Source organism: Aedes albopictus, chromosome 2, assembly GCF_035046485.1.
Source record: "Aedes albopictus strain Foshan chromosome 2, AalbF5, whole genome shotgun sequence".
Lineage (NCBI taxonomy): Eukaryota > Metazoa > Arthropoda > Insecta > Diptera > Culicidae > Aedes > Aedes albopictus.
Genome location: NC_085137.1, coordinates 14373389 through 14395974, shown reverse-complemented (window position 1 = coordinate 14395974; position 22586 = coordinate 14373389). Strand labels below are relative to the sequence as shown.

General features: G+C 43.5%; 4 protein-coding genes across 5 annotated transcripts in view; 1 reads left to right on the top strand and 3 right to left on the bottom strand.

Annotated features, from left to right (window-relative positions):
• The window catches only part of LOC109429914 (uncharacterized), a 52701-nt gene extending 42281 nt beyond the window's left edge, over positions 1 to 10420 (bottom strand). Inside the window, exon 1 of the mRNA XM_029864230.2 lies at positions 9498 to 10420. Coding sequence (XP_029720090.2) covers positions 9498 to 10086 — 589 coding nt within the window. The 5' untranslated portion in view covers positions 10087 to 10420. The remainder of the gene's footprint in view (positions 1 to 9497) is intronic.
• A 5449-nt stretch (positions 10421 to 15869) lies between these two features.
• LOC109429548 (uncharacterized) lies at positions 15870 to 18288 on the bottom strand. Of its 2 annotated transcripts, XM_062854737.1 has the most exons (5): positions 18264 to 18288; positions 17379 to 18151; positions 16592 to 17317; positions 16350 to 16529; positions 15870 to 16289 (listed from the first exon to the last, which is right to left on the bottom strand). In XM_062854737.1, the coding sequence occupies exons 2-5, from the start codon at positions 18104 to 18106 to the stop codon at positions 16094 to 16096; spliced, it is 1830 nt and encodes a 609-aa protein (XP_062710721.1). In that variant the 5' UTR covers positions 18107 to 18151; positions 18264 to 18288; the 3' UTR covers positions 15870 to 16093. The 2 variants fall into 2 exon arrangements, with proteins under 2 accessions (XP_062710721.1, XP_062710720.1); XM_062854736.1 differs by lacking the exon at positions 18264 to 18288 and having other exon boundaries at positions 17379 to 18256.
• A 1429-nt stretch (positions 18289 to 19717) lies between these two features.
• On the top strand, positions 19718 to 20691 carry LOC109429546 (large ribosomal subunit protein uL4m). The gene has a single exon (XM_029864234.2). It carries the CDS (start codon positions 19813 to 19815, stop codon positions 20650 to 20652), a length of 840 nt encoding a protein of 279 aa, XP_029720094.2. The 5' UTR covers positions 19718 to 19812; the 3' UTR covers positions 20653 to 20691.
• On the bottom strand, positions 20679 to 22559 carry LOC109429910 (uncharacterized). The gene is made up of 4 exons (XM_062854734.1): positions 22504 to 22559; positions 22221 to 22429; positions 21792 to 22157; positions 20679 to 21015 (listed from the first exon to the last, which is right to left on the bottom strand). Exons 2-4 carry the CDS (start codon positions 22315 to 22317, stop codon positions 20834 to 20836), a joined length of 645 nt encoding a protein of 214 aa, XP_062710718.1. The 5' UTR covers positions 22318 to 22429; positions 22504 to 22559; the 3' UTR covers positions 20679 to 20833.
• Positions 22560 to 22586: the final 27 nt, after the last annotated feature.

Here is a 22586-nt window from a genome sequence, read left to right as displayed (position 1 = left end):
TTCAAGTACGAGACACTGATGACCTTAAAGTTCAGGTCGAAATTCAAATGCAGTCATAGAATGCAAACACTTAGTTGGAGTAGAAAAGAACAAGAGTGAACTCGATTTTCTTTTACTTACACTGCCCCTACTCGCATAACAGACCCATTTGTAAAAAAGTACGAATTGAGAAAAAAGCTTTTGAAGTTTAACAAATCGTTTCTATGTAAAACTTTGAAAAATCGCCATAATTTGAAGAATATTTCGATTATTTCGAAACTTTTACAGTTTACTTTGCACCTCAAAACATGACTGTGAAAATTATTACGTTTACTACAAATTTGTTCAGTTTTGTGTTACAGAGTACACAAATCCAAAATGGGACAATTATGCGGGTATTTTCAATATGGGACGCTCACGATTTGGTATTTTTTTCGCACATTGACATAAAAATCCGTAATTTTTATTATGGGTTATAAAAGTACGTTGAAAATGATGAATATTCATAGTGTTAACTCAAAAATGCTGAAAAGTCAAATAAGACTGATATGCGAGTGGGGGCAGTACAGGTATTCCACTAACACGCTCAGGTTCATAATCATTTTGAAAGAATCCTAGAAAGATAGAAGTCCAGGAGGAATATCAATGAATTTTTGGAGGGATTTAAAAAAACATTTCTGGAAGAATTTTCGTAGGAAAATCTTGATGAATTTCAAAAGCAACATTGGAAGAATGTCAAGAGGTCAAAACCCGGAATGATTTTCTTGATGAATTCTAATTCCTGGTTGAATTCCAGAAAGAACCCCCGAAAAAAACTTCAGAAAAAAAGTTAAAAAGGACATCTGGGTTAATTCAGGAAGAAACTCCTATAGAAATCCCAGGGGTGAGACGCTTTTCTCGATAAAGTCTCAACGAATTCCAAGAGATTACTAAGCAGAATGGTAGGAGATAACCTAGAAGAATTCTAGATGGAACTTTTTGGAGGATCATGCGAAAGGAAGGAAATATATCCATTTTTGATAAATTATCGAAACGTTCAGAGTACCTGACTTAAGATTGATCAAAAAAGAATCGGTCAACATGGATAGAAAAAAGGTATAATATAGTTGACAATTAGTCAGCTGATCTATGCTAGATCGAATGAGTGTACCGTGGGGTGCCCTAATTTCGTGCGGTTCCAAACTTCTGACATCTGAGAGCATTATTATCTAATTAACAGCGGAATCATCCAAAATTAGCTATAACCTCAAAACTGCATTTGATCTCAATTCAATTCACAAAAAAAAAGAAATGAAAAATTTGATTTATGTCAAAGATTGAAAAATAAATTGCAAATGTATGCAAATAGCAGATGTCATATTCAGAGATACGAGAAAATCAACACTTACGGAAGTAAACAAATATTTTGATCTCTATCAAAGGTAAATATTCCAAATTATGTTTGATTATTTCAATTCAATATGTTTTATTATAATACGGAATAAAATTACTTAAAAATGTTATTTTCTTATTTTGTTTCAACATTTACGTTGTTGGCGAAATTAGGAACCCACAATTTGTATGGGTCCCTAATTTCGTGCACTCTTTTTTATAACTTTGTTTTAGAGGTTCATGTGTACACAAATGGCTATAAAGTCATCGCATGATTCGGTTATTAATAATAGTTCTAATAACTATTTTGATTGGTTTAAAATTAGCTAGGGATTGCTCATAAACTAGGTACAAAGTGAAAAAAAAAATAAATGTGGGACGACTAAGTAAGCGCGGGATGATTTCATTTACCCAAACATTGGCAGTATGTAGTAGCTTACAGCCACTAGTTTCATTCAAGTAAATTATTGTCGTAAGCCAGGTCGTAAGCCTTATTGCCAGAACACAAATTTGGTAGACGACACTTTACTAGAACTAACCTCCCGAGGAATGTGCCTATTAATGGCACATAATAGAAAGGTAAAAAGCTACAATTAAAAAAAAATGAATTGATTCACATTACTGACCATCAGAAAAGTTAGTGAACATTTGATTCAAATAGCAAACAATATATTGTTTATTTACGATTTCAATAAAAAAGCAAAACATACGTCAAGAATAATAACCCTTAAATCCACAGAAACATTTTTGGAAAACGTAATGTAAACATCCGGGACGAACATGGGAAACAACAAATATTCACTCATATTTCGTCACAGACATCGATTTTATCTACACGTTATGGTTTCTTGGGTATTATACGACTATGCTATGTTTTGAAAATTAATATGGTAAGTGGGGGCAGGATGGTTCACCTAAGAAATGGACCCCTATAACTGTCTGAATATAAATCGCATTTCTCTGTATTCTACCACGACTCTCAGATACTCTAGTCAGCTATGATATAAAAGTATAAAAAGGTCATAAAGTTTGAAACCTGCTTCTTGACAAGCAATTTTCAAAACATGACCCATCTTGCCCCACCTCATTTTTACGGGGGCAAGATGGGTCAGCTATCAGAAAACTCGATTTTTCTCCAACAAAAAATACTATATCTTCTATTTTTTCTCTATACATCTAAGCTTCACAGACGTACAGATTACATGAAAAAAGTGTTGAAACATATCGGTAGATTATTCTCAGAACTAGAAGATTTTTGTTCAGGTAGCCATGAACGGACTTTGAAAACTTATATTTTTTGTAGGAAAATTTCAAAAATAGTTTCACAAACTCTCAGTGCTCTAATTGCTTCGATAATGTAGGTCACAGAATAGCCTTTCAATGAAGAATAAAACATTTTCAAAAACTATGCAAACATACCTAAAAATTAAAGTTACCCATCTTGCCCCGTCTACACAATACACGTAGTTATATGGAATGTATAGCATAAGGAGTATAAGGAAAAAATATTTTATTTTTTTCTGTGCAAGGAACGTAAAGTATTTTTAAAACAATATATATTTTTTTTTTTTGTAGAGTGACCAGGTGGAGCTGCAGGACAGCTGATAGCAAAGCCTGGACCCTTTCCCAACTTTCCCCCTACTAGGACTATAGCAGAGCAACTAGTAAAACGACTGACTTCGTTGAGTACTAGCAATGGAATGAAAATTTTATTGACTACCTTAGAAACTAATAACAAGTCCATAGCGACGCGAATTACAGAGCTACTATGATCGCAACACTCCTCCCTAATCCGCGACGCCTATTAGCTTCCGGAACTTTTGCTGCTTCTGGATGGTCATCGGCTTGGTGAACCCATCGGCTGGCTGTTCCGTTGTTGACGTATAGCTGAGCTTCACAATACCTTGCTGCAAACTATCGTGGACGAAGTGGTATCGAATGCTGATGTGCTTCGTTCTCGGGTTGTACGATCCGTTCGTTGCAATGCTGATCGCCGATTGATTATCACAACGCACGGAAATTGGCTTGTCCTCGGATAACTGCGACTGGAGATTGCTCCACCACATTGCTTCCTGGATAGTGCGAGACATAGCCATGTACTCGGCCTCGCACGACGAAAGGGCAACAGTAGGCTGCTTCTTGACGTTCCACGAAATGGCACCTCCTTGCATTAGGAAAACGTAACCGGTCGTGGATTTCCGGTCGTCCACATCTCCTCCCCAATCGGCATCGCTGTAACCGGTAATCTCCGCAGAACCGTTTGCACTGTATTCCAGCTTCTTGGTGGTTGTACTTTTCAGGTACCGAAATATCCTCTTCACTGCTTCCCAGTGAGGACGGCCAGGGTTGGCACTATACTGGCTCACGATGTTGACAGCATAGGCTATATCCGGCCGTGTAACTTGAGCCGCAAACGACAAACATCCGATTGCTTCTTTATACGGCACTGACTTCATTTCCTCCGTTTCAGATTTTGATTTCGGCGCCATCGACTTGTCCAACTTGACGCTAGGATCGGCGGGTGTTGCAACTGGATGAGCATCCGCCATACCGAACCGATCGATGATGTCCTCGATGTAGGCTTGTTGATCCAACCATAGCTTCCCGTCTTCACGCTTCCTCGTGATCCTGATGCCAAGGCAATGTTGCGCCTCGCCTAAGTCCTTCATCCTGAACCGCTGTTGTAGATGGGACTTCAGCTTCTTCTTCAGCTTCCGATCGTTCGTGAAAATAAGGAGATCGTCGACGTAGATGGTCACGAACATAATTTTGTCTCCGCGAATTGTCCAGTACAAACACGGATCTACGCTTGACCGCTGCAGCCCAAACTCCTGAAGCACCGCATCCAACTGCGCATTCCATACGCGGCTGGACTGCTTAAGGCCGTAGAGGGCCTTCTTCAGCTTACACACCTTCCCGTTTGATGCAGCAAATCCCTCCGGTTGGAGCATATAAATTTCCTCGTCCTGCAGCTCGCCCTGCAGGAATGCAGTGACGGCATCCATCTGGTCGATGTCCAAGTTAAAACGCACCGCCAGAGCCATCAAATATCGAACGGTAGCGTACCGTACGACCGGCGAATACACCTCGTTGTAGTCCAGACCGGGTCGTTGAGAGCAACCCTTCACGACGAGACGGGCCTTGTACCTCTGGATGCTTCCGTCGGGACCTCTCTTCGTTCGGAACACCCATTTATTCCGAATCGCCTTCCTTCCTTCGGGCAAATCCGCGAGTACCCACGTGCTGTTCTCGCTGAGGGACGCGATTTCCTCTCGCATCGCCGCAATCCATAGATCGCGGTCTGGCCGCCGCAGGACCTCCTCGTAGCTCGTCGGATCATCATCGCTCGTCATGTTGGATGGTAACTGAGGGGAATGGACACCACCAGAAAAGGAACTGTAACTTATAAAGTCATCATACTTGCCTGGGAAACGGCGCTCCCGACCGCTGCGCCTTAACCCTTGCTGCCTATCATCAGCTGGTCTAATCAGTTGCGGTGGGAGCGCAAGGTCGGCACTGGCATCCTCGAACTCTTCTACGTCGCTGTCGTCAACGACCGCTTCATCCATCGTTCCACTTCCGATCGGCTGATCAATATCTTCGGCTTCGCCAGACGCAGCGTTCCCGATCGGTTGATCGAGTTCTGGCCGCGCTGCAGCACCAGGCACCGCCGGGTGATCGACAACTTCGCTCCAAGACAGCTCCATAAACTCCACAGATTGTACCCGTTCTTCTGGTACATGGAAAGCGATACCTTCTTGAAGCACCACGACATCTCGACTGACGTGGAATCGGCCATTCACTGGATCATAGACACGGTATCCCTTCGTGTCATCGCAATAGCCGACGAAAATGCCCTTCTCGGATTTCGGATCGAACTTTCTCCTCTTCGCTTTCGGGACTAACGTCATCACACTAGAGCCGAAAATCTTGAGATGCCCCAGGTCCGGCTTCTTGCCAGTCCATGCCTCTTCCGGCGTTTTGTCCTCCAGGCATCGTGTAGGACATCGGTTGACCACGTGGGCTGCGGTCGAAATAGCTTCTGCCCAAAATTCCTTCCCCAGCTTTGCGTCGTTGAGCATGCACCGCGCCTTTTCAACCAGCGTGCGGTTCATCCTCTCTGCTGCGCCGTTCTGCTCCGGCGTATAGGGACACGTCGTTTGATGTTGGATTCCGTCCAATTCCAACACCCTTCGAAAATCGGCGTTCACGTATTCCCGTCCATTGTCTGAACGCAGGATTTTGAGCTTCTTACCTGTTTGCCTCTCCGCTCTAGCCTTGAACGATTTGAACGCTTCAAGGGCTTGATTTTTGCTCTTCAGGAAATAAACCGCTACCCGCTTGCTCGCATCATCCAGAAACGTCATAAAGTAGCGGCTTCCACCTAGCGACGAAACCTCCACTGGTCCGCAGAGGTCGGAGTGTACCAACTCCAGCAGTTCTTCCGACTTAGACGTGCTTCTCGGGAACGGCCGCCTCGCGTGCTTGCCCTCCAGACAGGCAACGCAACCCGCCAACGATCCTCCTTGGAAATCGACTCCGTTCGTAATCCGCTTCAGCTTCTTCAGGCCACCTTCGTGCAGATGCCCAAGCCGTCGATGCCAGAGCTCGATGCCGCTCGCCAAGAACGACTGCTCCGAGCGATTGACTCTGTACAAGCCACCTTCCTCGACTCCGCTGACAACCAGATCGCCGCTTTCATCCAGAACTTCGCATTTGTCCTTCGTGAAAATAACGGTCTTCCCTTTCTTACAGATAGCACTCACCGATAACAAATTTGTTGCCAGATCCGGGATTTTCAGCACTCCGCTGACATCAATTCGTCCATCGGTGCTGTCCAATACGACGGAACCCTTCGCTACGGCTTGCATGCTGGTATTGTTCGCCGTTCCAACGGTGTGCTTTACCGGGGCTTCCTCGACGAACTTCTGATCCGGCCGCGCCATGTGACACGTGGCGCCCGAGTCAAAATACCATTCTGCAGCGCTGACGTCACCCATGGCAAAAAAGGAGCAAAGACCCTTGTGCTTGCTCGATTTCTTCGATGGTTGCTTCTCCGGGCACTTAGCAGCAAAATGGCCAGTCTTGTTGCAATTGAAGCAGGTCTTCTCGTCACTTTTTGACTTACCCGCCGCTGGCTTGCATCTCCTGGAACCTTGCTGGCTGTACAGCGCACCTTCGTTGCTGCAACTGGTCGGACCCTGCTCGATCTTGACGTCTTGCAAAATTTTCGATTTGACTGCATCCGCCGTCAGGGCGATACCGGACGCCTCGAGGCCCATTATCATAGGCTCATAATGTTCCGGTAACCCCATCAGCAGCATGGCCGCCAACCAGGAATCGTCCACCTTGAACCCCACCGAGGCTAACTTGTGGCTTGTGCTCATCAGCTCATCAACGTAGGCTTCGACGGTTTGACAGTTCACGAGGCGTATCGAAGTGAACTTCCTTAGCAACCCGATTTTCCGTGTCAGGCCGCTGTCCTGAAAGGCTGATTCGAGCTTCTTCCAGGCGGCTCGCGCATCGGCCGCATCCAACACCAAGCTGTAATTGAAGCTTTCCAGGCTCAAACAGATGGTAGCGAGCGCCCGTTGCTTCAGGTCCTCCGGCACCAACGCTTGAGCTTCGACGGTTTCGGCACTCACGGCTTCCCAGCATCCTTCGCGAATGAGAATCATCCGCATCGCGAACGCCCATGTCGTGTAGTTCTCCCTGCCGCGTAGCTTCTCGATGGCCGGCAGCGCCACGGAACCTCCGCCAACTCGAGCGCTTCTTGCTTCGGCTGCGGTTCTTCCGTTTCCTCCACTTCCGGCAGCAACGTGATTCAGCGACATTTCTACTTCGGGTTTACTGCTTCAGGTTTCTTGAGGTTGAAAAAATCTTGAAGACTAATTCCGGATTCCGGCTACGGTCCTCTTGCTGGGCTCGTAACCTATAGCAGAGCAACTAGTAAAACGACTGACTTCGTTGAGTACTAGCAATGGAATGAAAATTTTATTGACTACCTTAGAAACTAATAACAAGTCCATAGCGACGCGAATTACAGAGCTACTATGATCGCAACAAGGACCAATACTCACGATGGACTAGACGATGTCGTCAACTTGAGCAAAGTGTGCAGTATTTAGTATTGGGTCGTAGTAGTTATCAAAAAATACAGTGTCGCTTACTGTTCCATCCCACCCGTATTTTGTGGAAGCTCTAAAAATGTAATGTTCTGATACTTTTGAAGACTACTCAGTGACAATCATCAGAACTAGCGTTTTTAGCCGGTATGGGCAACTAGTTTTTCTGACATCATCTCCAAACAATAATCAAAAAATATCCCAAGTTACATTGTGCATTCTGAAAGTTATTTCAAGTTAAACACCAATTTTGTTATGATGAACCGATGTTAGTCATCTACAGCCCTGGAATCATCTTCAAATAACTCTCTTTTTGAGCTTCCATTCGATGTTGTGGACAGAACTTATCAGTCGAACGCCTTATGTTAATATACAGTTAATGTATCTTATGTCGTCGCTAGTCGTCTTTTGCTTTTCTGTGTTCATCTCTTGTATCCCTATGAAGTCTGAATTATCCTTATGTCCACCGTATCATAACATAGTTTATATTACATTTAAATTACTACAGTTTTCCATGTTTCTAGATCCTGACAAAAGAACAAGATTAAGTTTTAATTCTGATTACACCATTGTTTAAAGCAACATAACTCCTGCTCTTTTGCTTTTATTGTCATAATATCGTCTAAGTAAGGTTGTAAGGCAAGGTCGGTTAGTTGGTTATTGTATTAGCAATTAAAACTAATACAGATCATTCATCAACTATGGTGTACTCATCCCTAACGGAATCTATAAAAATGAGAAATTAATTCATTTTAAAATAATGATTTTCTTCATAATCTTCTAATAGCAGTTAATTTAAATGTTAACATAAAAGCTTCAACTGTAAGCAAACTTGTCTTATTTTTATAATGCCAACTACATTGAAAACGTCAACGTATAGAACCTGTCACGATGTCAACCTAGTCAAGTAGTGAAGCATTTCTGTCGAATTTAGTCAAGCCGCGACGTTCCGGCGTCAAAAATCCGTCTTACACGTGACCAGTGAATCTATTTGATGGTTGGAAACGTTGGAAACAGAATAGTTACGTTCTTACCTTAGGTGTTTTTATGATTTTTACTCACGATTCCTCTTCATTCGATTCCGCTGTTTATGATGCATGGTGTTTTGCCTTCGGGAGTGGTGATAGTAATACTCAGAGAAGTTATTTTGCTCATGTAAAAAGAAAGGAAAAGAAAAGAAGGAAAGGAAAGAAATTGATTAGTAGTTGTTATTCAGTACAGTAGTTTGAGAGGCTGTGGTGATACACTGGATTCAGTTTCTATATGGCTGGTCGATTCGCAAGATGAAAATATAAAACAATCCAGTGTATTCACTCAAAGGCTATTCAGAATGGTTCCACGGACATGGATAGCAAATCATTAAATATTGTAACATATCGGATGTGTTTTTAAAATGGTTCGTTTATGTAATGTACCCTTTCCATAAAGTACGAAAACACGCGATCGCGAGATAATGATTTACATCCCATCTTCAAGGGATCACTACAAGCTCAATGCATCATTCTAGCCCTTTAGAATATCAGCATTGATGAAGCTGTTCAAATATTACGTAACATGCTTAGGAAAGATTAGATTTTAATTACACAATGAATAACATTACATAATCTTTCAACAACCCCTTACTTGTTCTCCCAAGAATCCTGCCTCGACCGAGTTGGCAGGACGCTGCCCAAACCCTCTCTGAACTGAAGGGCAGGGATATCAGTATACTCTTAATTTGATTCTATAATTGCCCGCTTCCACTTAGAATTAACCTTAAGTGTTCATGTAAAGTAATGATTGCTCTAAATACACCGTATATCTGCATGCAATAAGGCTTCAGCACCGTGGTTACTTGGAGTATACACTGTTTATCAAGTCACGGAAGCTTGATAAATTTTTCAACTAAATCAAATATTCTATAATGTAAAATTAATATTAATATACATATCCATATTTTCTGTAACTTTTTGATTTAATGAATATTCCCACAATAAACTGAATCATTTTACGTTGTAACGGATTAAGAAAAGCCATTCCTACCATTATCAGCTCGGGACGAAGATGACACGATGATATCCTTCGCCGGTGTGTCACATTTGTCATTATTTTTAGAGAAAGACGTCGTCGTCGTTTTCGCGGCGGCACTGCCACTAGCGCTACTGCTGCCGCTGCTACTGCTAGTGTCTACGTGATTTTTCGACGCCTTTTCACCCTTCTGTGATAGAGCCTGTGTTGCCGCCGCTGCCGCCTCCGTTTCTGGCCCACCACCCCCACTTCCTGCCGCTTCCACCACTACCATCGTCTTCTTCGTTGCTGTTTCTACCGTAGTGGCCACCGAATACGGGCCAACCCCACAACCACCGGACGAGGACGAGGACAACACGGCCGATAAGTTTGCTGGTTTCACCGCCCGACCACTGTGGTTTGCGGTGGCCACTTCCGTTGTTTTCGCTGCGCCACCAAAAACACTATTATTATTGCTGCTGCTGCCACTGAACTTTTCTTCCTCTTTCTTCGCCTTCTGCGGCGTACAATATTTATCGCACTCTTTTCCCGCACTGTCCGACACTATTTTCTGGCCACTTTCGGGGCCGGGCTTCATCGTAGCGCACTTTTCCACTGGTTTCATCACGGCGTTACTTTTTAGGGTCGCATTTTCTTCCGGATGATGCGAGATTCACTTCTGGCACTTTTGCACCAATTCGGTTGCTCTTTTTCACTTCGCTGCTTCTTCGACGATGACGCACTAATTTGCCAATTTGGGCTCAGCATATTCCCACAATTTTCGGCCAATTAGCACTTGCACCCCCAACTGCACTCGAGAACGGTAGTTTTATTCCACGGCACGGCACGGGCACTCGCGACCTCGCGACATTCGCTATTTTGCTGCTGATCCCCGTACGCGAACAATCCGCGACACTCGCGAAGCAAGGAAAATCGTAATGGCGACCGTGTTGGTATGAATCCGATGTCAATTATTCACAGGTCCGGGTGAACGTATATGTTTGCCTGTATTTGTCGATAAAAATATGTAAACAAACCGATCAGCTGATCGCGACGTCACGTTCGCCAGAAAATTTGTTCGCAGCTTCTGGAACGTGACGTCACCTTCGGCAACTTCGTGCGATTTCGGCTTGCCGAAGTTGACATGACACGACTACTACTTCAAAATAATCATATCACAAACACCACTTTGCCCGATGGGCCTAACCTGGTGAAATTTAGAACATTGGTACACTGAGGCAAAAATACTTAGGAATTTAATAAGTCGCAACTTATGAAAGGACTATTTTTCTGTTTCATTACTCGCTTATTGATTTCATAGTTGTCGTAAACGTGTTTCATATCAACAACTTACGATTGACATAAGCGGCATGGTTGTGAAAAAGCCATAATTGAAATCTATGAAAATCTTTACAATTAGGGTATGGATTCCAGCTAGCTTCGTCTTAGACAAACAAGCATTACTCACAGATCAGTTTTCGGAGCTATCGGACACTCAAAATCAAATTGATTTTCTTTAAGTGCCCATAAACTCTCTCAAATCAACAACAACATTGGAATTATACGGAAGTGAAATGATCGATTCCTCTTAATTGATCCCAGCGTTTTCGCAAAAGTGACAAAAAGCAAGTTTGACTGCATTGTGTAGAAAAACAAAGCGCATGCAAACTTGCATTCTTTAATGAAAGTACTTATCAATGATCGATGAAGAGAAATCTATCATTTTACTTACGCAGTAATTCAAGATGCATGACATGAGTTGGAGCAGAATTATTTTATCACAAAATTCAAAACATAATAAATACGAATATCATTTTGCTTGTGACATGACATTCATAATTACTAATATTGATTTCTATAAGTTTCAGTAGTTGATTTCAATAAGAGCAAACATACGATAGTTATAGTTTTGATCCAATGATATTCCTAAGCAAAACTTATGATTTTGGTAAGTGATTGGACATAAAATTTTTCCTCTCTTAATCATAAGTGAAATTTATGGCTTTCAATAATAATCGTTGTGTCACCAAATCATAAGGGGATCTTATGCTCTTCCTAAGTGTTTTTGCCTCAGTGTATGAATCTGTGTGGATGACGGAAAAATGCGCGAGTAAAACTGCCCAGTGGGCTTGGTCGCATCCCAGGATCCGAGTGCGGGAGGCGACGACGCAATTTGACGCATCTGACAGCTGATGGGGTAGAACAGTTTTCGGTGGAGCAGAGCAACCCTGCCAGCACTGTGTGAACTGTTATACAGCGGCCTCACACCGAGAAAACATTCTACTCGAGTGCGTTTTTGACGTAGGACTACGTCTCTGTTTTCTATACCCGGTGTCATTTCAAAATTTATGAAACCAAGAGCGTTACGTTTGAGTGAAAGATTTTAAACGCTCACAGTACCTTTCCCACTGAACGAAATGATAAACAAATCCCGTTATCCGAGAGATGAAACTCCCGCGTTCAATTTGTAATATTCGGTGAACCTAAAAATCATTGATAAATAGTTGAAAAGTTGTTTTAAAGTTAGACATTGAAATCGCTGAAATCTATAAATATGGGTAGCGGACAAATTTTCTCGTTCAGTATACCAACGCTCTCTGATTGGTGCGCATCGTGGGGGCAACTACGATGCAGGAAGGAATGCGATCATGCGAGAGCTGATCGTCAGTTCCATTTCGACCACCGTCGAGGTGACACCTCGAGCTGGGCAGCGGCACATCGACTCAGCGACGACACTTGGCTATCGTACTGATAGCACCAGGAATCTCATTCACAACAGCAAGCGGCGGGCCAGTTTTCGATTGCGTCTAGCGTTGAGCGCGGAGAAAACCAACACGAATTGCGTGGCATTGTAAATTCATCAAAATCGTACATTATTCAAACGGTTCTTTTCAGGACCATCGAAAAAGATTTCTCAAGAGTTAATTGGATGAATTTCCACCCTCGATCGAGAAAGGTGAACCTAGTGCAAAGCAAGGACAGAGCGGCGTTTCTCAGCAAAAGCAAAACCGGTCATTAATCGCATGCACGGCAGCAAGCGGCGGGCCAGTTTTCGGTGGCGTTCAGCATTTAGTGCGGAGAAAACAAACACGCATAGTGGCATAGTGAATTCATTTAATTTTCCTCCTAATTTAAGGACCATCGAAAATGATTTTTCAAGAGCTGTGAATCGGATAATTCCATTCCAACGAACGGGAAAAGTGTAGTACAACCGAAAAGTGAATGATTTTGAATGCTTGGTGACTCAGCCAGCAACAATTATGACGTCTAATTGTTCCACCCGGACTTTGGCAACGCATTATCATATCCGGACCATTTTGCGTGAAAAATGTTTCAATTCTAACATTTTCCAAATTAAAATGATCTAAATCATCTAATATTTTGGTTACATTATCCGTTCAATGGAAATTTTCTCATTTCTCGGTTGATTAATCGTTTGATGCGTCTGGAGCATAAGGGGCGGGTCATGCAAACGAAATTAACTGAAAAGCCAGCCGAATGGGAGGAGCTTCATCTGCCAATCTAGGGGTATAAAAGCAGTGTTCTCTGTTTTCTTTCGTCATTTTCGTTGGATCAGTCAAGGAGGTTGGAGGTGGATGTCACCTCCAGCAAGGCAGCAGCACAACAACCCATCGACTACTCTCGGATATCGTGCTGATGATAGCACTTGGAATCGCATCCATGGCAGCGGCGGTGGGCCAATTTTCGACGGCGTCCAGCATTCTCCGCACTCCGCAGCGAAAACCAACACGCATTGCATGGCATTTTGAATGCATCAAAATCGTCCATTATTCAAACCGGTCCTTTTCAGGACCATCGAAAATGATTCCTCAAGAGTTAATTGGATAATTTCCAACATCGATCGAGATGTAGTGCAACCAAAAAGCAAAAGACAGAGCATCGTTGCCAGCAATAGTGAAACTGGTCATTATTGTAATCCACGGCGGTCCAGTTTTCGGTGGCGTTTATCATTCAGCACGGAGAAAACCAACACGCATTGCGTGACATGGTGAATTCATGCCATTTCGTTCCTAAAATCGTCAATTAATCAAACGGTCTTGTTCAGGACCACCGTTAATTATTCCTTAAGAGTCTGTGAATCAGCTAATTTCATTCCATCGAACGAGAAAAGTGTGGTGTAATTGAGAAGTGAAAGATTGAATACTTGGTGGCCCAGCAATAATGATGAAACCGGTCACTAATGGCCTAATGGTTCCACCCGGAATTTAACAACGCATTATTCTATCCGAACTATTTTGCGTGAAACATTGTTTAATTAAAATTAAGTTTAAACATTTTTCGAAAATGTTCGAAGGTGAATATATGACGAAGCCACACCTAGAATTTTCTAGAGCACAAATCTGAAGAACCGAATATCGGTTTGCGCTTAAAAGTTGATCGTTTGGTTACCCGCTGGTGGTTTGCTCATTTCTCGGTTGGTTAGTTGCTTGATGCGTCTGGAGCATTCGGGGCGGGTCATGCAAACGAAATAAACTGGAAAGCCAGCCAAATGGGAGGAGCCTAATCTACTAATCAAGGGGAATAAAAGCAGTGACCTCTGTTATCTTCCGTCATTTTCGTTGAATCAATCAAAGGGAATGGATGTCACCTCCGCAGCTGCGCACCAATCCTGCGATGACTCTCGGCTATTTAGCTGATAGAACCAGGAATCTCTAGAATCTGGAACCAGGAATCTCAGGCTATATGGAACAAGGCCCATATAGCCGAGGCGGTAAACGCACGGGTATTCAGCATGACCATGCTGAGGGTAACGGGTTCGATTCCCGGTCGGTCCAGGATCTTTTCGTAAAGGAAATTTCCTTGACTTCCTTGGGCATAGAGTATCTTCGTGCCTGCCACACGATATGCACATGCAAAATGGTCATTGGCAGAGGAAGCTCTCAGTTAATTACTTTGGAAGTGCTCATAGAACACTAAGCTGAGAAGCAGGCTTTGTCCCAGTGAGGACGTTACGTCAAGAAGAAGAAGAAGAAGAAGAACCAAGAATCTCATCCACGGCAGTAAGCGATGGCAGTTTTCGATGGCTTCCAGCATTCAGTGCGGATAATTTTCAATTGTCTTGCCGAAATCTCCCGTTATTTAAAAGGTTCTTTTCAGGACCAGTGAAAATTATTCCTCCAGAGTTATGAATCGGATAATTAAAAGCGACAGACTGAAAACTTAGCAACAGTATAGCCGGCCTCTAATTGTTGTTCGCGTAACTATACAACGTATTGTTGAATCTAGAATATTTCATGAAACTGCAATCAAAATTATCTAAAATTTCGTTAACAGCAATTGAGTTGTGTCAAATACACATGGCTACGGTGGCTCCATCTGTTCATTTCATAGCGGCAATTTTAGTTATTTTAATGATTGTTGCGATCGCAATATGATGTTTGGGAAGCTATGGCTTAACGCCTTTCAATATTATAATCATTCTTTCCTTTCGACGAAAATTCTTTCAAACAACGGTTGAACATTTATCTTCAAAATAAAATAATACTCAACCCTCAAGTGATGGCCAACCGCGCGAGTTACGGAAGGTTTAACTAATTAACATCTTATGAATGCGTTCAGTGAAATGGATCACATAGGTAACAACTTTAATAACCACATCACTCCGCCGATTTGAATTTTGCCAGCATACATTGTGTAGGCCTTTTATCGTCGGTTTCCTCCAATAGGGGCACAACTCAAAAAATGTGAATTTTCAGAATAAGCGTTTAAAAATTGGCAATCATGAAGCACCTCCTGCAAATTCACTTATTTCTCTCATCATTTGACAAATGTAAACAAATTTTGATTGTTGTATCATTGAAAGGGGCTGAAGGACTATCTGTTTCATGAATTTTTGACAACTATTTTTCAACGACTATTGAAAAAATTGACTGATTTTGAGTTGTGCCCTTACTGCGGAAAATTGGTGAAAATGCCCAAATCTCGCGTTTCTCATCGAATTTTGGAACGGGTCTTTGTGAGATGAAATTTTACATAGTTTTTCATCATTTGCCATCAAAATCTCAAAAATGACATATTTTGAGTTGTGCCCCTATTGCAGGAAACCGACGTTATGTGATAAATTCGTTATGCATTTATTTACGAAGGTCGGACAACAATGACACGAAAAATCAGCTGATTTAAGACTTCAAATTAAAGGGCCCATTTCAATATATAAAAGTCGGAACCTCATTCCAGCCTTTGTCCTACGTCAACAATGCGGTTATGTCTCAGACATTACCCACCCCTAGTTTTTTTCACTCATTCTCGATAATGTCTACGCTCCATACATAAAAGTTTTGTATGGTCAAGGGGAAGTGGTGGGGGAAGGGGTCTGAGATACCCAAATTTTAATCTAAGAGGTTTATGAATAGCCCCCTCTATCTTATTAAAATAAAAACAATTCAATAAATTTTAAACAATCACTCGATATATTTAACAACAAAAGTTAGAGATAACATCGAACATAATTCAGAACCTCCCGGTTACAATAGTCAGAACGATAAAAAGAAAATTAACAACATAAAGTCACATACTTCGGAATGTGAACTACATCTGATTCACTTCGAATGTTTGAGAAATTCGAACGGTTATCACCGGAACAACCTGAATTCGTTACTCCTTCTTTTAGCCTACTCGACCAGAGGTCTCAGTCCGAACTTGATCTTCAGATGATCATTGACGAGAAAGCCTCCGTCCCGGGTCAAGACGTAGTGCGTGATCACGCTTTTCCACGCAAAGCTTGTACCCTTGGAAAAGTCAAACACGCGATCTTCGCGAATGTTGCTCTCCTCGATTTCGTTGAGAACTTCCAGGAAGACTTGGCACCTGCAATGGAGGAAGGTAGACAATGAGTCAACGAGGACCATTCAGCACGGTCTGTCCTACCTTTTCTTGGGGCCTTTGGAAAAGCAGATGTACGCGTCGACGTTCGCATTGTTATCGGTGAAGTTTGGCCGGACGATCACGTAAATCGTCACCCCGTCGTAGGACGCCAGATGCGGTGAATAGAATTTCGTTTCCTTGGACCATCTGTAGATTTCGAAACTTCCGATGGCGTAAGGATTCCTGTGAATTGGGAATGAGAATAGAACTACAGCAAATGTTGCGGCATATTAGCTTATACTTACATCGACTTCATGGCGATTCGCATCGACTCCAGCTTGGCCTGTAGCCGTTTCATATCGCAGCTCAGCTTCTGCTTGTCGATTTCGGTCGGTGATGGCGGTGGAACTCCTACGGAACTGACCGGAGACGCCGGTCTTGCTGCATCGGTCGTTTGCTTTAGCTCTTTTATTTCTTTTTTCATGGCCATAACCTGCTCGTCGTGAACCTCCTTCAGTCGTTTCATTTCGCAATTTAGCCTTAGCAAGTCGCCCTGTTGTATGAAGTTCTGATCCTTCAGAGCGGCCAATTCCATCTGTGAATGTCCAACCGCTTTCCGCTGATCGAACAACAGCTTCCTCAGCAGATTGTTCTCCTCGACTATAGTTTCCGATCGGACACCAATCTTCAAGCGGATGTCTCCCATCTTGGAAAGGAAACCGCCGATTTGTAATTCCTTAAGCGATGCGAGCTCTGTCGGGATGAGCTTTTCACGGAAGGAAAGCGTTTTGTAGGTCACCTTCGTCTGGTTCAAATGAGATATTTCCACGACGGCACGGAAATTGAAATCGCCCATCGTTTGGCTGGGGTACATTTCCATCACTATCGACGCGGTTCGGACATGGCAGATAGTTATCCACTGAATGCCACAATCGTCCATCACTGGGAAGGGAATCCGTTTGCTCATTTGATCTCCATCCAAAGGGATATTGATGACGATCGGTTCCAGGGTGCACGACGGAATGAGGTCACTGTAAATAAATAAATGTGCTTATTTGAATGCCCAAGTGACATGCTTCCATTGTAACTTACCATTGAATGTCGTCCCATGTCACCGATTGCACCTGCAGCTGTTCCACGTCCTTTAGGATTCGTTCGCACCGTTCGTTAAGCACTTCCTGCTGCCGGAGAAAGTCGTTCGTGTTCAAGCCCCTAATCTGCTCCAGCGTTTGCCGATTCTGCAACTCCATCTGGGCCACGTACTCCTTGATACCAATCAGCACCCGTTTCTTCTCCGCCGTTTTACCAAGCATCGCGGCCGTCCGGTTTCGGATCAGCTCGTTGATATCCCCCAGAATCCGTTGCTCCACGTCCTGCACAATCCTCAGATTTTCGTCCACCTGCCGAATCGCATCCCAGTCGATCAGCTTCAACCGCTGGGGAATCTTGCGGAACTTCTCAACCGTCTCCAGCAGCTTCTGCCGGTAGACCGTTTCCACCGCATCGATGGTGTGCCGTTTGTGCTCCGCCAGCAAAATAAAGCAATCGCAACAAATCTGCTGCTCGCACGTCATACAATAAAGGTCTAGCGTTCGGTCCGGGTGCATCGGGCAGCACAAAATCCCGTCCTGTTCGCGATGGTTCTTGAAGCATCTGAGGCACAAAATGCGCGGAGTGCTGAACAGTGAAACGGATTCGTCCGGCTCCTGCGAGCATTTGTGGCAGCACGATCGTTCGCAGTCGGCGCACTGCCGAACCGATTCAGCCGAGGTGACCGAGGAGCAGTTTTGGCAGATGATTTGTGTTCCGCCGGAAGCCATACCAATTAACCGCGCCGCAGTGATTGTGCGATGGTATTTAAACTACTAATTGCACAGGATAATAACAGTTAATAACACGTTAGTATATATTTCAATCACCGTCTAAAATATCTGAAAATCAACCGACGCACGAACGAACAAAAGAAATTCCACTCACGGTCACGCCACGATCGCTGCGAAAAAATGCTTTCAGTAAACTGTTATACACTTGTCAATCACTCACACCCCGAGCAAAACAGTTAACGTAAATTTCCGGAAAAATCGTGAATAAGCCATTTCACGAGACGTTTCAGAACAGCTGATCGCAGCAGCGGCGTCAACTGACAGAATTCCACGCACGTTTGTTTTGCTGGAAACTCGTGTAATTTTTGAAAAGGTACTTGTGCGACAAATTGAAGATATCGGGAGTAATTCGCAAATAGGGCGTAACTAACAAAGCAATAACAATGCGAACCAAGATGCGAACCGAATTTTGCTGATCAAATTTTAATTCCTATTTAGAAGTAATACAGAATAATTCAACTTAAATAAGGTTAATTGATATAGTTCTGACATAGTTTCTTGTTTTTCTAAGAACACTGCACGAATTTGATATTTTTTGCACTAAAAATTGCATTTATTTAATTACGCCTGAATTGATACCTCAGAATGCTAATTTCGCCCAATACTATGCGCCTCGAATCGATATTATTTTCAGAATCGCCTTTTACTATTCGCCTTGTTTATGATTTTGACAGAATTTCGCCATTTGCTTTCGCCGTGTTTACGTTTTGATTTCAGTTTCGCCTTCTACTATCGCCGTGTTTACGTGTTGATTTCGGTTTCGCCTTTCACTTTCGTAAACAAAACACCAAACAAAACAAAGGAGTAGAAGGCAAGACGATTTCATACATTTTTTTCGAGCAGTCACTCAAATCAGACCGACAAATCAGATAGTCTAAACGGGCCTTAACTCATTTACAGAATATCCGCAAAATAAATCTAGATTGAGTTTAAATAAGGGCGAAAGTAACATGAGAGAGTTCTCTTCATCGACTCTCTCTTCTGCAAATTAAAGTGACAAGATGCAAATTCAATCGAACTTTTTTACACTTAGACGCTAGATTGCATCGCAACCTAGCGATTTATGAGCATAAAGTGCAACCATACTTGCATCTTGTCACTTTAATTTGAGGAAGAGAGAGCCGATGAAGAGAACTCTCTCATGTTACTTTCGCCCTTATTTAAACTCAATCTAGAAATAACCGAGCGTACCGAGTTAAATCTGCTGTTCAGAAGTTCAGAACTCAGTAAAAAGATGGGAAAAATACCGAGCTGATCTTAGTGTGCAACGTTCAATGCAAGGAGACAATCATAAATACAAATAAACATCTGAGATATTAACGAAAGAGAGGGAAACCAAAGAGAGCCTCTCTTCTGCAGATAGGACCTTTAGACATGTTTGGCCTGATTTTGGATTTCGACTAATTTTTGGGCGGAGAATCCGATTATGAAATAGGTAATCCGGATACCCCTAAAGAACCCAATTCCTTGTTCGCAACACGGAAAAACAAAAGGCCCTCGCAGAGTCTGATCAAGAAAGAAGGTATTCATCTGCTTTGCTCCGTTTGACAGCTCGCCACAAAAAAAAACGAAACGAGCAGCATGTGCGGTGTTTACAAAAGCCGTGAATCGCGTAACACATCCATTCATCAAAACTTGTGAAAATGTTCCAACTATTTCAAAAAAGTGCCGCTAAACTACTTGGATTCAAAGTTCCACCGGTGATAGCGGTCAATCAGTGCCGCGCGCTGGTGCAGCAGCAGCAACAAGTACCAAATTTGACTGACTTGAACCCGTTTCGTGCACCGCGATCCGTGTGGATTGAAAACTTGGACACCATCGAGGAGCAAAAAGTCGGAATCCAGCAGCTGAGCAGCGAAATATTCGGCGCCGCTCCCCGGATCGACATCGTCCACCAGAACATCGAATGGCAGCGCAAGTACCGGTTTGTAAGCTTTTCCCACTCCAAGACACGGAATGAAGTCCGGGGCGGAGGGCGGAAACCATGGCCGCAGAAGGGATTGGGGCGAGCTCGTCACGGATCGATTCGGTCGCCGTTGTGGCGCGGTGGTGGCATTGCCCATGGTCCCCGTTCGCCGACGACGCATTTCTACATGCTGCCGTTCTTCAACCGGGTGCTAGGGCTGGTCTCGACGCTGTCCATCAAACTGGCCCAGGATGATTTACATGTAGTGAAGGATTTGGGCATTCCGACGGAGGATCCGCAGTACCTGCGCGATTTGGTCCAGGAACGTGCCTGGGGTCCTTCGGTGCTGTTTATCGACAGCAGCGACATTATGCCACGGAATATCACGGCCGGGGCGGAAGAAATCGATCACATTAATCTGATGCCGGTGTACGGATTGAACGTCTACTCAATGCTGAAGCACGACACTTTGGTTCTGACGAAAGCTGCCGCGGAGGAAATCGAGATGAAACTTACCGAGCATCTGCATCGCACCGATGCGAGATCGCTGATGACCAAGTTCAAGGTTGACCGATAGGTGATACGAATAAAGAGGCATTTGCGTAGATTGATGGAATACGATCGGTTTATTTTTTTTAATTCGAAATGTCAGTCTTAATGTCTGTTTTATAACTAAATATAAGCCGATTAGAATCAATGTCGTAGTTCAAAGGACGGAACTTTGCATTCGTTAAACTTACCACTTACGAGTATAATCATCAATGTGCAGACTTTCTATCGGCCAGCAACTTGGTTCGAATCTGCCACCGAAGATCGGAATGGTCGTTTTCTCCTGGAAGTTGGTTCTTGAATCGAGTCCACTCCTTTTGGTAGGCGTGGTACAACGAAACTGGGTCATTCTTGCGGAAGCTGTTGGCACTGGTACTCCTCGGTCGAATCCCTGAACAGAGTGGAATGAAAATTTGCTGATGTTACAACATATTTCAAATAAGGTTTTGTATGTTCTTGCCATACAGCATCATCTGTTGATGCTGTTCTGGCAATAACTGAAGAGAAATCAATCAATCGATGATCATGCTCGTAAGCGTTTCCGTTAGGTATTGCTATTGTGTGCTAGATAAAAGGACGTTGGCGTAGCTTTTCCTATTTCTTCATTCACGCTTCTAAACTAGCTCGAGAAAGAGAAGGATAAAAGGGGAGACACAGGGTCAAATATTTGATCAAAAACTAATCAATGTGCAAACACCCCGTTTGACTTGATCGAATTAGCATTAGTGCCAACCTGATGTTCACTCTTTAGTCCATTCCTTGTCAATATTTGACCTCGTGTACTCGATGCCTTTGTCGTTCCTAAGGGGCCGTTCATAAACCACGTAGACTTTTTGGGGGGAGGGGGGGGGGGTCTGGCCAAAGTCTACGCTCCATACAAATTTTAAAATTTTTGTATGGACAAAAGTCTACGAGGGGGGAGGGGGGGGGGGGGGGTCTGAGATGACCAAATTTTGGTCTACGTGGTTTATGAATAGCCCCTAAACAATTCCACGGATTGCTAATGCTATGCTCATGTAAAAAGTGTCTGCAACACGAATGCAAAAATGATTAATTTTCCAAAATAGCGTTCAGATAATAACTCTTAAGCAGGCTTTGTTTCAGTTGGAATGCTACGTCAAGAATCAGAATACTCTTTTAGAGTCATTAAAGTGCTTTTCTACTTACACATCTTATTGGCAGCGGGATTATCCTTGTCCGCTTTCAGTTTCTTGGACTTGGACTTTCCTCCACCCACCACCGCCGTCGTCATCTGGTTCTCTTTTCCATCGTGGTGCTGTTCGACCGGTGTCACAACCTCTGGTCTGTGATGGTCGTCCCTCTTTGATTCCGCCGCCGCCGTCGTTGATTGGGCCGTCACATGGGAGGATCCCTTCCGGGCGACTTTCGCATTATAACTGATGGTCGTGAGTGTATGCAACCGTTGGAATGTGTTCATCTGTTGAGCGGCTTGTGCCAGTGCTTCCTGGTCCACGGTGGCGCCGCAACCGCCACCACTTATCCGGGTATCGAACTTGATCAACTTCCGTAAATCTGCAATCGTGAAATTCAAAGTCATTAGGCAGTGAAATTCGAAACGGGGAAGCGCAAACTGACCTTTCTGAAATTCTTTCAACTGCTCCGGAGTGATGTGCCGATAGCCGAGCTGGTTCAAATGGCTTAATATTTCACGAGCGTCCAGCGGAATGGACATTATTCTAGTTGTTGAATCGATAAGAAAGTAATTACTGAAACTAGTTGTTGTCCAAGCACAAAAATTAAAATTGCCTCTCTGGGACTATAATTCGAGTTTGGTTGTTTGTTTTTTTTTTTTTCTTTGCGGTGTCTCTTGCAGACGGCTAAGACCGGTCACGGTCCATCTCGCCCGGTTGTTTGTTTTGTGGAATTTCGCTTTCTCCTCCCGCAACGGTTGTAAAGTCCTCCCGCAACGGTTGTAAATAAATTTTGACAACACTCGCGTTG

Excerpts from the sequence above, each read along its gene's own strand:
- LOC109429548 (XM_062854737.1), bottom strand. The coding sequence starts at position 18,106 with ATGGCTTCCGGCGGAACACAAATCATCTGCCAAAACTGCTCCTCGGTC. Across the intron at positions 17,318-17,378 it reads ACATGGGACGACATTCAATG|TGACCTCATTCCGTCGTGCA; the intron begins GTAAGTTACAAT and ends ATTTATTTACAG. Across the intron at positions 16,290-16,349 it reads TCCAAAGGCCCCAAGAAAAG|GTGCCAAGTCTTCCTGGAAG; the intron begins GTAGGACAGACC and ends CCTCCATTGCAG.
- LOC109429546 (XM_029864234.2), top strand. The coding sequence starts at position 19,813 with ATGTTCCAACTATTTCAAAAAAGTGCCGCTAAACTACTTGGATTCAAA.
- LOC109429910 (XM_062854734.1), bottom strand. The coding sequence starts at position 22,317 with ATGTCCATTCCGCTGGACGCTCGTGAAATATTAAGCCATTTGAACCAG. Across the intron at positions 22,158-22,220 it reads GTTGAAAGAATTTCAGAAAG|ATTTACGGAAGTTGATCAAG; the intron begins GTCAGTTTGCGC and ends TCACGATTGCAG. Across the intron at positions 21,016-21,791 it reads TCCCGCTGCCAATAAGATGT|GGATTCGACCGAGGAGTACC; the intron begins GTAAGTAGAAAA and ends CACTCTGTTCAG.